Source organism: Macrotis lagotis, chromosome 4 (assembly GCF_037893015.1).
Source record: "Macrotis lagotis isolate mMagLag1 chromosome 4, bilby.v1.9.chrom.fasta, whole genome shotgun sequence".
NCBI lineage: Eukaryota > Metazoa > Chordata > Mammalia > Peramelemorphia > Peramelidae > Macrotis > Macrotis lagotis.
The window spans coordinates 96,560,489-96,574,850 of NC_133661.1; the positions used below are offsets into that span (position 1 = coordinate 96,560,489).

At 37.3% G+C, this 14,362-nt stretch overlaps 1 protein-coding gene across 6 annotated transcripts; it reads left to right on the forward strand.

Moving 5' to 3' along the window:
• Positions 1–1,181: 1,181 nt before the first annotated feature.
• On the forward strand, positions 1,182–12,907 carry SPMIP5 (sperm microtubule inner protein 5). Of its 6 annotated transcripts, none has more exons than XM_074231893.1 (7): positions 1,182–1,275; positions 1,445–1,713; positions 5,021–5,080; positions 6,726–6,947; positions 11,848–12,034; positions 12,471–12,547; positions 12,695–12,907. In XM_074231893.1, exons 3-7 carry the CDS (start codon positions 5,026–5,028, stop codon positions 12,835–12,837), a joined length of 684 nt encoding a protein of 227 aa, XP_074087994.1. In that variant the 5' UTR covers positions 1,182–1,275; positions 1,445–1,713; positions 5,021–5,025; the 3' UTR covers positions 12,838–12,907. The 6 variants fall into 6 exon arrangements, with proteins under 6 accessions (XP_074087994.1, XP_074087997.1, XP_074087996.1 ...); XM_074231896.1 differs by having other exon boundaries at positions 1,184–1,275; positions 1,628–1,713; XM_074231895.1 differs by having other exon boundaries at positions 1,190–1,279.
• The last annotated feature ends 1,455 nt before the right edge of the window (positions 12,908–14,362 follow it).

Here is a 14,362-nt window from a genome sequence, read left to right on the forward strand (position 1 = left end):
CTTACAATTTTTTCTAACTAGTTAAAGTAAATTTTTGGAATTTTGATTGGTAGGGCACTAAACACATAGTTTAGTTTTAGTAGAATTGTCATTTTTATTATATTAGCTCTACCTATCCATGAGCAGTTGATATTTGCCCAGTTATTTAAATCTGATTTAATTTGTGTGAGAAGTGTTGTATAATTGTGTTCAAAAAAGATTCTGAGTCTGTCTTGGCAAATAGACTCCCAAGTATTTTATATTGTCTGAGGTTACTTTGAATGGGATTCCTCTGTCTAGCTCTTCCTGCTGCTTCTTGCTAGACATATATAGAAAAGTTGAGGATTTATGAGGGTTTATTTTATAACCTGCAACTTTGCTAAAATTGCTAATTGTTTCCAGTAGCTTTTTAGATGATTTCTTGGGATTCTCTAGGTAGACCATCATGTCATCTGCAGAGTGAGAGTTTTGTCTCTTCCTTCCCAATTCTAATTCCTTTAATTTCTTTTTCTTCTCTAATTGCTGATGCTAACATTTCTAATACAATATTGAATAGTAGTGGTGACCATGGGCATCCTTGTTTCACCCCTGATCTTATTGGGAATGCCTCTAGCCTCTCCCCCATTGAGTATAATGCTTGTTGATAATTTCAGACAGATACTGCTAATTATTCTAAGGAACAGTCCATTTATTCCTACACTCTCTAGTGTTTTTAATAGGAATGGATGCTGTATTTTGTCAAAAGCTTTTTCAGCATTTATTGATATGATTTCTGATAGGTTTGTTGTTGAGATAATTGACTATACTAACAGTTTTCCTAGCCATTCAACTATTATTACAACATTTGAACCCACCCCCCTGAAATCTCACCGCAGCCCTTTCCTCAAGGGTGGAGCAAGAAGCCCGCCCCTTAACCAGGACCCCAAATTCTAAGCCTGAGGTACCCGGGCTTCACGCTCAGTATCCTGGCCAGGCGATAGTGGCTCGCCCTTACAAAGCCAGCAAGGCCTCAAAGCACCTGGTTGTCCAGGTGAAGGTGATGCTGAGGGGAATTGGGGGGTGAGGGGGGACCCTATCTGCAGGACTCGATGACTCGCAGATATCACCGAGATGCGCAGGGGCTACCCCAGCAGCTGGAAGGAACGGCGCTAGAGATGCTATTGAGCGCATAATGTGGGGGCGGGGCTATGGGGCGAGGGGCGCGCCGGTCCTGGGGGGTCCTGGCCCGGGTCCCGCGGAGCAGCCGCCACCTCTCCTCCAGCCCGGCAGTTACATACTGCGACCTTGGGGAGCCCGGTGGGTGAGCCTCCCTGCCGCATCCCTCTTCCCCTCCCCTGCTCCGACACGCTGAGCCTTCGCCTTCCCATCTGCCCCTCCTGGGATCCACCCCAACTCCCCATCTCCCCCATTTTCCCCTCCATCCTCCCCCCCACACCGTTCCCCTTAGCCCCGCTCTCTCTGGTAGATGCTTGCCACACACCTTCTGTCTCAGAAGATTTCTCCATTCGAGCACGCGGGGGCGAGTGGCCGCGAATTCCTGACCTGGCTTCAGAGGATGATTTGTGGTACCGCTTCCATGAGCTCGTCTGAGCCTCCAAAGAGTCATGGGCGTTAGGAAGGAAAGATGATAGACATCCTCACTTTACAGGTGAGGGAAAGCGTAGAGCGAGGTGAAGTGCATTGCCCAAGGTCACGCAGCCAGTAAGAGCCGGAGGCAGGTGTTTTAACCTCAAGGTTAGTGGGTCTTCTTTTATGGCAAAGGACTTTTATGAAGGAAGGATGATTTGGATGAGTGCCACATGCTCTTGGAAACTGGCCAAGTGAGATCCTCACAGGATCTTAGATTTAGAATTGGGAGGGAGATCCCTCCCACCCACCCCCTTCTGGTACAATCCCATCAATTTAATAGATGAGGAAACTGAGGTCCACAGAGATTAAGGGATTGGCCCAATTGATAACGAATGCAGTTTGGATCAAATTCTCAGACTCTAGGCAGTTGTACAACATTGCCCCCATCTGTAAAATGTAATTATTGGTCTCTAACGTCCCTTCAAGCTCTGATAGATATTTGTTTGCAAGGTTTGGAAAGCAGGCAGGGATGTCCTTGGAGAAGGAAATAGACTCAGAGATGAAGAGCGCTGTAATAATATTGCTTCAGAAATACCTTTGTTGCTGGCAGTTTTCAAGCAGGGACTGAATGACTAATTTCTACCCTATTGAGAATTAGGAAAACCTGAGTTAAAGTTGTTTAAATGATCATGGTCTTCTAATGTTGTCAGGTATCTCTGAAAGATTATATAAACTAAATAAAAACAAATTGCTGATCCACATAATTGAAGATTGTTGCTATGCTGGCAGCTGCCCATACCCATGATAACACCAGAAAAAGAAGGAATAAACAGGGTCTTATTTTTGCCAATTTTTCCTGCCCCTGCCCCTGCTCACCAATTTCCACTGCAATATAGATGTTCATTTTAATAAGATCTCATGGAGATAACAATTATAAAAATATAAATGTGGGTAGCCCCTCTCATCTTGATTTACTTTACTAACGTACAAAATCTTCTTTTTGGAAAGGGTACCTGATTAAATAAACTTCAGTTATGATAATATGCTAATTACAGAGAATCCAAATATTTCTCTATGATGTTTAGCCTTTCACCCTTGGCAAAGTACTTTCACGTTCACAATCTCATTTAATTTATCATAAATATGCTTAGAGGGAGACCTCTAAGCTAATTAGGGTTAGCTTTGAGGAAGCCAGGAACATGCTGGTAAGAAATATAGGCAGTGGTTCACTTTTGTTGTGGATGCAGGGTCCATCAGATAATGCTTAATACCTGCTTAAGGGGCAGGTATTAAATTACTTATAATCAGCAAACCTTAATAGCATAACTAATTAATAATAATTGACTAACTTAACCCCAAGTACATTTTTTCAACTGATATTTATCTTATTTTTCCAATTACATGTTATGAAAGTTTTTCATCCATATGCATGTGAATATTTATTAATTACATAATTTCCTTCCATCCTCCCCTCCTACCCCCCTCCTTTCAGCAGCAGTCAGGTAAATTTTGTACATATACATTTGTGTTCAACATGTTTACAAATTAGTCATTTTTGGTATGAGGAATTAGGATTAAGGGAAAAGAAAACCAGGAGATAGGAAAGAAATACTTGAGAAATTTTTAAAAAAGGAATGTAGTGTTTGTTCTGAAGGGTTTTTTGATTTTGTTTTTCTTCCTCTGGATGGGGACATAGCATTGTCCATAGCTGGTCTCCTAGGGTTGTCCTAGTTCTCTGAACTACTGAGAAGGAGCTGTATCCATCAAGGTTTATCAACTCACAATGTTGTTGCTAATGTGTACATTATTCTCTTGGTTCTGCTCCCTCAGCTTCCTGTAATTCATTCCATGCTTCTCTTAGCTCCTGTAATTCATTTTATGCTTCTCTAGAGTTTGACCCTTTATGGTTTCTTATAGAACAATAGTATTCCATAACATTCATATATCATAACTTGTTTAGGTATTCCTCAGTTGATGGGCATCCCTTCAATTTCCAATTCTTTGCCACTACAAAAAGAGCAAGCACATTTTTCTTAATAGACAATAGACAATGTTTTTCACTCTACCAACAAAGAAAAGATATCTACAGAGAAACTTCATGACAACCTCATAGAATGGACAAAGGGTCAGTCTTGGAATCAGGAAAACTTGAATTAAAGTTGATTATATGACTATGGGTGCCCCCAGGTCTTCTAGTGCCTCCAGTTATTACTACAAGACTATATAAACTAAATAAAAACAAATTGCTTAACCACATCATTGAAGAGAGTTGCGACACTGGCAGTTGCTCACACCCATGATATCACCAGGAAAAAAAAAGAGATAAACATTCTTATTCCCACCCCCTCTTAATTTCCATTGCAATATAGATGTTCATTTTAACCAAATATCATGGTGATACAATTACAAAAATATAAATGTGTGAAGCCTCACTTAATCTTGATTTATTGCACTAGCATACATAACACTCTTTCTGGGAGGGCCACCCATTTTTTAATCTTATTATTATTATGGCAGTAACTCACTTGGATACTGGGGAGATTTGCCCTACTTGGCAGGATCCCAGTTTTATATACCTCATAATTATTTCTAAGACCTCAGTGGCACTCCATCATAAGACTAGAAAATCATAGCATATTAGAACCAGAAAGGGACCTTAACTACTATCTTGTTCAATCCTCTAATTCTACTGAGCAGAAAATAGGAACAGAGAAGGAAGTTTACCTGAAGTCACATATTAATTTAGTGGCAGATTCAGATTGCTTCAACCATGAGTCTTTCTTTCTTTATTGTCCACTTTGTTGGGTAGATTCTTCATCTGTAAAATGGGGATAATGGAATTTGAATTAACATCTATCCAGGCTATATAGTGTGAGATTTAAATAAGATAACACATATGAAGCCTTTGGGGAACAGTAAGGCTCTACCAAAGTGTAAGTTATTATCATTATTTTATTCTAGGGTTGCTAACTTAAGAAGAAACTGATGTGTGCATTGAAAATATTAAAAAGCCCAGGTCTCCCACTCATTTGAAGATGCCCAGAAGTGAAGTATTGTGGGCCAGTAGGACACAATATCAATCTGCTTTTATGTTCCCTATAGCCTTGTATTATAACATAATATATATATATATATATATATATATATATGTATATATTATTCCCATATATGTTTTGAATCAGGTCAAGAAAATGAGTTTATTAAACTGCTTTAAAAATGAAGTTTTCATTAAATTTGCTTTCTAAAAGAAGCCAACAACCAGTTAAATCTAGACACAAAGACTATTACCCTCCTGACTTTTATGGACATAGCCTTGATTGTTAGAGGGCCAGATTCACAACTGTACCCATCATATCTGATTAATCTTTATGGATTCTACTATACCTAACACAAGAACCTGTAGATAAGACGTGACCATGTCCATTGACTTAATTTTAAATATGTTTATCTTCCATTTCCTTTCTTAACAAAGACAATATGGACCAATCACCAGTCTTTATGAGAAAACTTCCTATTACAGCAGGATATGGAGGTAGGTGATTTTGATATAAGGAGAGGACCTAAAATGTGATATTTGAGTCTTTCATTTTTGGATAATATTTTGAGTAGGTGACCTCTAGGGTCCCTTTCCCATTCTAAAGAGGAGGATTTTTTCCTGCCTTATAGTGGCTGCCAGTTATAGAGTCAGCAGCGCAGTAGATAAATACCCTTCCCCTACTCCTACTCTCTCTTAAGAGATGCTTAATGATTATTAGACCTCCAGTACCCCAACATAACAATTTTTTGATGTTCTTTAGTCATTTCAGTTCAGTGCCGACCCGTGCCATTTGGAGTTTTCTGGACAAAAATATTGGGGTGGTTTGCCTTTTCCTTCTCCATCTCATTTTGCAGATGAAAGAACAGAGGCAAAGTTAAGTGACTTGCCCAAGTCTTGCTTGGACTTGCTAAGTGTTGAGGTCACATTTGAACTCAGGAAGAAGAGTCTTTCAGACTTCAGGTCTGGCGCACTATCTACTGAGCCACCTAGCTATTCCCACATTATAATAGCTTTCAATTTTATTCAACAATGTGCAAAATCCTTTTCTCACAACAGTCTAGAGAGGTAGATCAGATTCAAGATGAGAAAATTGCATATCAGAGAAGGGATAAGGCTTGCCTATAACTATTTAGTTTATTATGTGGCAAGAACCAAGATTCAGGAGCCAAGTCTCCTCATTTTAAAGTCACTTTTCTTTACACACTGGTCTATCTCTCTGTCCTTAGAGTCCTTGCTACCTAGAAAAGGAGAAAGGGAAGGTAAATAGCTCAAAGTTCACCATTATTCCAGATATTATGCAGTATGTGTGTGTGTGTGTGTGTGTGTGTGTGTGTGTGTGTGTGTGTGTGTTGAAATGAGGGTTTGAGGGTCATCTTAAGTCTAGTTCTATTTAGATAAAAAGGGCAAAATAGTATCTTCAACTAAGGCATATTTTTTTAAAGCTTTAAATTACATTCTTAACATGTCTTTCCACATCTACCCTTTTATAAAAATAATATTTTACTATGACAATATTATAGTGTTTAGAACTCAGTATCAAGCTTCAATAAATAATTCTGTTTTACCCATGCTAATTTTAATGATTATATGTATTTTTGAGAGAAATGGTGAAAAATTGGTCAGGGGTGGGTCTCACATATAACCCACTTAACTTTTTTATGTATTTGGTCTCTGGTTAATAAGACTGCAATTTCCAAACAGGCCAAAAAGAAAGATCCAAAATTGCATTTTGGAAGTGTCAAAGAAAATAAGCATTCTTTCTAAAAACATGAATAATTTCAATGACTTCTTGGAATGATCATTTTGTCACATTAATATTCTTCCATTTGCTGTTAAGGCTGACATCAGGAGATGGACTCCAAAAGAATATCACTGTCAACATCTTTGTCAGAAGGGGACTTCCCCCTCCCACCCCTCCTCCAAGGTCATTTTTTCTCCCAATCCTAGGGAGGTTGCATAGCTGATGAAACCACATTGCTGGTGTTAACATTATTCAACAAAAATCAAACAGTTCTTTTGGCCATGTGAGAAATTTCAGATATCATTGAGTTTGCCATTCATTGGAAATAAAGTAATTAGTGATCTTCCATGCTCTCCTTTTTAAGTTTAATGTTGCCTTATATTAATTTGACTTCTGCAGGATACATTCCTCTCCGGCTCACCAGAATGGGGATTTCTTTCAATAAGGACACCATGAACAGTGTCAACGAATTCAATAACGTAACTCGGAGAAACAAAGATCAGCTGGAAGCCTTGAGATACCGAGCTGCCTCTGCTGACAAACTACATGAAATCTGTTCCAAGGAAACAGTTTTAAGGATGATACATGATTACTATCTCTGCCATCACCCATATCAGATAGGTACTCAGTTTTTCAATAACCTTTGCTATCACTTGGTCCTAGAAACAGAACTGGTGGTAAGAATTTACCTGACCACTGAGGCTCATCATTAAATGAAGGATACCTGAATAAATGGATGCTAGGTGGTGAAATGGATAAAGCAGCTGGTCCTGGAGTTGGGAAGACCTGAGTTCAAATCCAGCTTCACATACTTTATTAGTTGTGACCTTGGGCAAGTCATTTAACTTCTGTCTGCTTCATAAAATGAGAATAGTAATAGAACCTATCTTGAAAGATTGTTGTGAGTATCAAATTATATTTGTCCTTATCACAATGCCTTGACAAAGTAGATGACATCAAAATGTTTATTCCCTTTTCTCTTAATGGGAGAGATTCATGAATAAGAACAGGAAACTTTCAGAATCTTGTAACTAGAAAGCATGAAAAAGGTAGTTTTTGAAATCAGCCAAACAAAACATTACAAGTGTGAGTATGGATTCTAATGGGAAGAAGAAGGCATTGGGTCAGGAATTAGAAGAGCTGAGTTGTGTAGGACCAGTTTTATCACTGTGACCTTGGATTGGTCATTCACTCCAAGGTTGTTATGGAACTCTTCCTGAGTTCAAAGTGACTTGGCAAGTCACTTAACCTTGTTTGCCTCAGTTTCCTCATCTGTAATATGAGCTGGAAAAGGAAATTGCAAACCATTTTAGTATCTTTGCCAAGAAAATCCCAAATGGAGTTGCAGAAAATCAGCAGAACTGGAACAACTACAAAAATAGTGACTAAGAAAAACTCAAATGTGGGGAGTTTAAAGAGTTAAAGAATAGCAAGAAGATGGCTTAGAGCAATCACATCTGGGTTAAGGGGACTCAATAAGGAAGTAAGCTTTTAATATGTGTCATAGGCCATCTTGTTTAGGCTATTCCCAAACATGAATCCCCTCTATGACATCTCTAGCAAGTGATGTCATAGTCATCCCTTGAAGACTTGGAGTGATTGGCAAAAACACATCACCTCCCAAGGTAGTTTATGGCATGTTCAGATAGCTCTTTCTGTCTTGAATTTTCTCCTTATAAAATCAATCAACAAATTTTCTAGGTCAAAAGCACATGTACTAAGTGTAAATTGTAATTTCATCCAGTAGATTCTGGTATCTCTCTTAGCCTTAAGTCTGTACTTGGTCACCTTTCAACTCCTCAAAAATAGCATTACACTATGGGAGAAGAGGAGAAAGGGGGGATGACTACTTACCCCGACTCAATAACTGTAGTCTCTGGGTCTTATAGGCATTTCCCCTCCAGAAATTATATTTAGTCACTTTGCTACCCCTGTCTACTAGATAAGAACTAGATAAGAACATTGGGAGAGTGCCAGAGTCAGGAAGAATCATTTCACTGAGTTCAAATCCGATCTCAGACACTTACTAGCTATGTGACCCTGCACAAGTCATTTAACCCTGTTTATCTCAGTTTCTTTATCTGTAAAATAAGCTGAAGAAGGAAATGACAAACTGTTTTTGTATCTTTGCCAAGTAAATCCCAAATGGGGTCACAAAGAGTCAGGCAAGACCGAACAATTATTGTGTCTTTACCTCTAACCTTTTAAAAGACTTAGAAAATTGGAAACTTGCAAAATAAAATGACAATACAATCTTCAGCAATTAAAGGTTCAGGCATAAGTAGAGTAATAAATTTGAGAGTGGATTTTTTGAAGTGGATTATTTAATGTTAACAACCACTCACAATTTATATAACATTTTAAAGTTTGTAAAGGATTTTTTAAAAAAAATTATATCTTCCTAAATATTATTGAAGACTCACCCAAAGAGCTTATTTTTAGCTATCACTATTTACTATAGTAGAAATTAGAATATCTAATGTTATGAAAATAGTTTTGACCTCAAAGATCCCCCAAAGGAGTCTTGGATTGGGTGTCTCCAGGCCACACTTTGAGAACCATTGGTCTAGTAGAAAGATAACTTAGTCAGGAAAACTAAATTTGTGTCACCAAATCAGACATTTTCTAACTATGTGAAACTTGGACAAATTACTTCTCTGAGATCCATTTTCAAAATGAAGACAGCTCTACTTCAACGTGCCTCTTCAAAGAGCTGGTATAAATAAAGTGCTTGGTAAACCATATAGTCAAAGGGTGTGCATAAAGAGAGGGAAGGATGTGTCCCAGAACATTGATGGGGAATATTTCCATTGGTTTATTTACATCTTTCCCATTCTTCCAAGGCCTTTCTAATATAAAATCCTGATTGAAAGTAGATACTTAAAATTCTGGTTTGTAGCATTCGTTTCTATTGTTGTAGCCCCTGTGTATATTATTTTCTTTATTTTGTCTTTGCTCCAAATAAGTTCGTAGCAATTTTTCCATGTTTTTATGCTTTTATATATAATATTCTATTACATTCTTAATATCATGATTTAATTTGTTCAACTTTTCCCATTTGATGTACACTCAATTTGTCTCTAGTTTTTGTTGCTGTTGTTTGTTTCTATGAAGAAAGCTCTATGAATAGTTTGGTATATATGGAAATTTGGGGTCACATTTCTTTGGGGGAGGGGGAATATGTTTTATAATGTAATCAAAGAGTGTGTACTGTTTAATAAATTTTCCTATAATTCAACTGATTTCCAGAATTGTTGGACCCTTCACAGTTCCAATAATATTGTATGGATATACTTGTTTTGTACAATCCCTCTATCACTAGCTTATTTCTTTTTTCCATCTTTGGCATTTTGGTTAATAAAACCAAATGTGCCTTTCCCTTCTTATTAATTATTTGGAGTACTTGTTCATGTGGGCCTTTATAATTTAAAGTTTTTCTTTTTAAAACCTCTTTATATCATTTGCCCAATTATCCATTGAATGGCTGCTTTGTATTAGAATTTGTGTTATTTTCCCTGGCTTGTTTTTGACTTTTGGTTTTCCCAAATGGATTTTATTGTAATTTGTCTTGATTCTTCTCTTTCACAGATATCAAATCTTCATTTTGATTGGCATATCAAATAGTTAAATTAAAGAAGTTACTATTATCATTTTTCTTATACTGATAAGGCATAACCATGGCAAAACCTTGTCATGATTAGCATTTGGGTGACTACAGCTTTTATTATATGTAGTAGTTATCTGTGTTAATACTCTTATTTCTCTTTCTAGACTGTAAGCTAGAGCAGGAGTTCTATCTTATCTCCCCCCCCCGAATTTATTAAAATGCTTTGAACATTCTAGACACATAATAGCTTTTTGGGGCGCAATAAATGCTAAATTAGTTTTCAGGGGCAGCTAGGTGGCGCAGTGGATAGAACACCGGCTCTGGAGACAGGAGGACCTGAGTTCAAATCTAGATTCAGACACTTAATATTTACTTAGCTGTGGACCTTGGGTAAGCCACTTAACCCATTGCCTTGCAAAAAAAAAAATTTTAATTAGTTTCAGAAAATGAAAAGAAAATAGATTAACTATAACTGTTATTCTAACTTGCAGCTCTAACAAGTAACCTCTAATTACTCAATTTGAGAACAACTTGTACAAGTTAAGTGAATTCTTTTTCACATTTTTGGCCATATTACTATGTTAAGAAGACAATGTTATGTTATGACTTGTAGCACAATAACGTAAAGATGAAGTTATTTATCATGAACTTCCTATGAATCACAATTTAAGTAAAAAATAGAGACAGATACATGTAATACACATAATATTTTTGTATTTTAATATATTTCTATAATTATATTAATATATTTTATTTTGTAAGTATATAAAATATGTAATTTATTTATATATAACTATATAATTTATCTATATATTATATTTTTATATTATATAATTCTTTTAAAGACTGTGTCTTCCAATTTTATCCACACTGGAAGTTAAGAAGCTACTATATAGCCATTTTTTATTATTTTCCTAATACAGGCATGAGAAGTAACTTTACCTAGAGATATCACTCTTATGTAGATACATAGAATTATGTAAGCACTGAAACCTGAAGATATGTTCCCCACCATCTTTTCCTTTGTTTTTTCCCTTTGGAACTACCATCTCCTGACACTGACGATATTGTCACTATTGCTGGTAATAGGACAGAAAGAATATTTTTTCTCAAAACACTTTTTTCCCATAATAATGTTAAATCCTATGATTTTGTATAGTTAAACTAATATTTTAAATATTCTATTTCAGGTATGTTATGGATTAAATAAATTTTGGGAGTGGTAGATAAGAAAATAGGAAGCTAATTCATTTAGCATTTTTACATTACTGGGTTGGGAAAAACCTATATACATATACTTTGGGAAACAGCTGTATCAATCTATACTTGCTAATGCTAGAATGATGGGTCAACAGGTAAAAAAACAGCTGAAACAGAGACTAAATAATTCTACCCTCCTCCCTCCATTTCATCTGAAAGTAAGAACTAGAGAGAGAGAAGAAAAGATTTGTCCAAAGAACATAGGTAACAGACAGAAGCAAGATTGGAACCCTGGTTTCTTGCTTCCACAGTCAAGGTTCTTTTCATCATTGATATTTTATGTTTGCATATATTTTGCCTAAACTAATATATGTAGATGGTACCTCCTAGGTAAAATGTAAAATTCTTTCTATCTACAAGTCCTAGCACACTGCTGGACACATAATAACTGCTTAATGATTACTAGTTGATCGATTAATTGATTTTCAAAGGGCAAATTTCCTGACCCTCCATCAGACTCTTGAATAAATGTAAAAATTTTTCTAAGTGACTTCTGAAGCATTTTTGTTGTAAAGAAATGCTTTTTTTGAATATGGATACTGGCTTAGACCTTCCATACTGTCTAATTTTGGGATTCTTCGTGACTTAAGAGAGTGCTTGCCTACTGATTAACTAGGGATATTGCTTTTCAATGTGATTTTTCTCCCTTTGCAGAAGCCGATCATAAAAGGAAGCCTTCAGAGGAGCCCTACATTCCTGGCTGGGCTGGTCACATGCCAAGAGTCAGAGTTACAGAACTTGGCTGTGCCGTACGTTATCATGTGATGTCAAAACGGGGCTATGAAGATTTTGTCAAAATAACAGAAACCCACAAGAGAGGTCCTTTAAAAAAATATGAAAAGTAAGACTTACCTGAAGAAGTTAGCTGGGGATTAGCAATAGGAAGAAGCATTTGAAATCCAAAGCAATTTGTTCAGACTCCAAATGTGTCTATACTTGAATTTGCTACCAAGTCTTAAATATTTTTTACTCTTTGCAATCAAAACTCATCGTCTTAGAGGATAAACCTTAGCTAACAATTGGATTTCTTGTTATCCCCAAGCAGTATGATTGGACATTGTCAGACATCTAGCAACCCTGCCACTTTGGAGTGGGACTCTAGAACTAGTTCAACTGGAGAGGTGATGGTAGGGGTTGGAATGACTTTCAGTTGTTCCCATAGAAAACCTACAGATAGCACAATTCAGGAGGAAAATCATCTATTGGTTGTACATGAACTATGGAAGCACTCTGAGAGCATTTTTGAACTAATATTGTGGTTTCTATTTCAATTGCAGACTGGTAGAAGATAAACCATTTAAAAATTTAGATGTGTCTTCGGAGTTTTGCCAAAACTTTAAACCAAAATGTCTTTGTAAGTATCCTCTTTTACTTTACAAATCAGATTGTACCTCTGTTTGCCACTGACCTCATTAACTGGACTCTTAGTCTTCACACACAATGCTGCCTCTAATATAATTTTTTTCACAGAACTCAAAACTAACAACTATTTATTTTACAGATGATGATACCACTGGAAGAACCCCTGGAAGAGGTAACACTGGTGCCTCTTTACTCTATAACTATCCAACAGTGTATCGGGGACCCTGTAAACCTGGGAAATACCTCGAACCATTATCCTACACAAGTTCTGCAGAGGGATAGGACACATGAAACCCTTGTCTTGACTTAAGCAGCTTCAGCTCATTGAAATATATCTATGTACTCAAATTTCTTATCTGCTTGAAATTTGGTTGGTTTCCTAATCTTTACCCCACTCTTAAGGATCAGGGACACAGTCACATTTGTCTACAAGAATTCATGCACCAGCTGACTGCCCGAGTCATTGACCATAACCATTCCTTGATGAGCAAACATTTTATAGATTAACTATGATCTTTTATTGTGGTGGAAATAAAGATGTAATTTCTCTGTGTGCTGAGTGACCAGCCTCTTAGATTCCTCACCTTTACCATGGTCCATTTGAGATAATAGGAAACAAGGTATAGTGGAAGAACATCAATGCTAAGAAACACAAGATCTTCATTCTAGTTCCAGTTTTGACACTAAATTACTATATGATGTTGGATAAGTCACTTCTCTCCAAGAGAGACAGAGAGGAAAAATAGATCTCTCCATCCCTAACCATTTCCCTTTCACTCTAGCTAGTGATGAGGTCCAGAAGGAATACAAGGGTTCATGACATCATGGCTGCCATGTTCATGGTCTTTTCTCAGCTATAGCCCTTTTTCAACCTCTGTGCCTGTCTTTGCTACCTGTATGGTACTAATTCACTCTCAAACAAAGTTGTATACACAAGCTAAATTAAAGATAATCATAGAGGGAAAGATATTAGCTGAAATTGGGGATCACAGAAAGACTTCTTACCCAAGATTGGATTTTATCTAATGCTTGTCCTTAATTCTCAAGGACTATGACATCAGAGAGGTGAAGCCATAACAGGCATTGGATTTGAGTGAGGGGGTTCTGTACTAAGTCACCAGTCTCACTTTCTCCTCTGGAGTCATCTGGGTACAGTGGTCTGATCTGAATCAAGACTAATGGAGATGGAATTAGATGCAAGGCATTCAGGAGTAAGTGACTTGCCCAAGTTCACCCAGCTGGCAAGTGTCAAGTGTCTAAGAACTCAGGTCCTCCTGACTCCAGGGCTAGTGCTCTGTCTACTGTGCCACCCAGATGCCCCATCCTGAAAGAAGCCAGGGAAGCTAGGAGCTAGAGTGGAAGATAATTTGGGGGCATCAGCAGAAGGACCATTATTATTTATCTCCCGCCTGCCTTTGCAGTTCTGTTACTCATTATTCCTCCTTACATACTGTTACTACCAAACTGGCCTTTCCTCATACACCAAAGTCCATCTTCTATCCCTGTGTCTTTACACTAACTACCCCTCCCTCATCACTGGGATGCTCTTCTCCTCACCTCTGCCTCTTAGAATCCCCAGCTTCCTTCAGGACCCTGCTCAAGAGCTATGTCTTATGCAAGATCTTTTCAGACTCCCCTCTACCACTATTGTTTGCTGGCCATAGCGCCTAGTACTTCATATTTTCCTTTTAATATTCTGTATGTGTGTGTATGTGTGTATGTTTTCCACTTGTAGAATGTAATATCCTTGAGGGTGGTGATTGTTTCATCTCTTGTACCTAGCATAAGCAAATGAATGTAGCCTCAA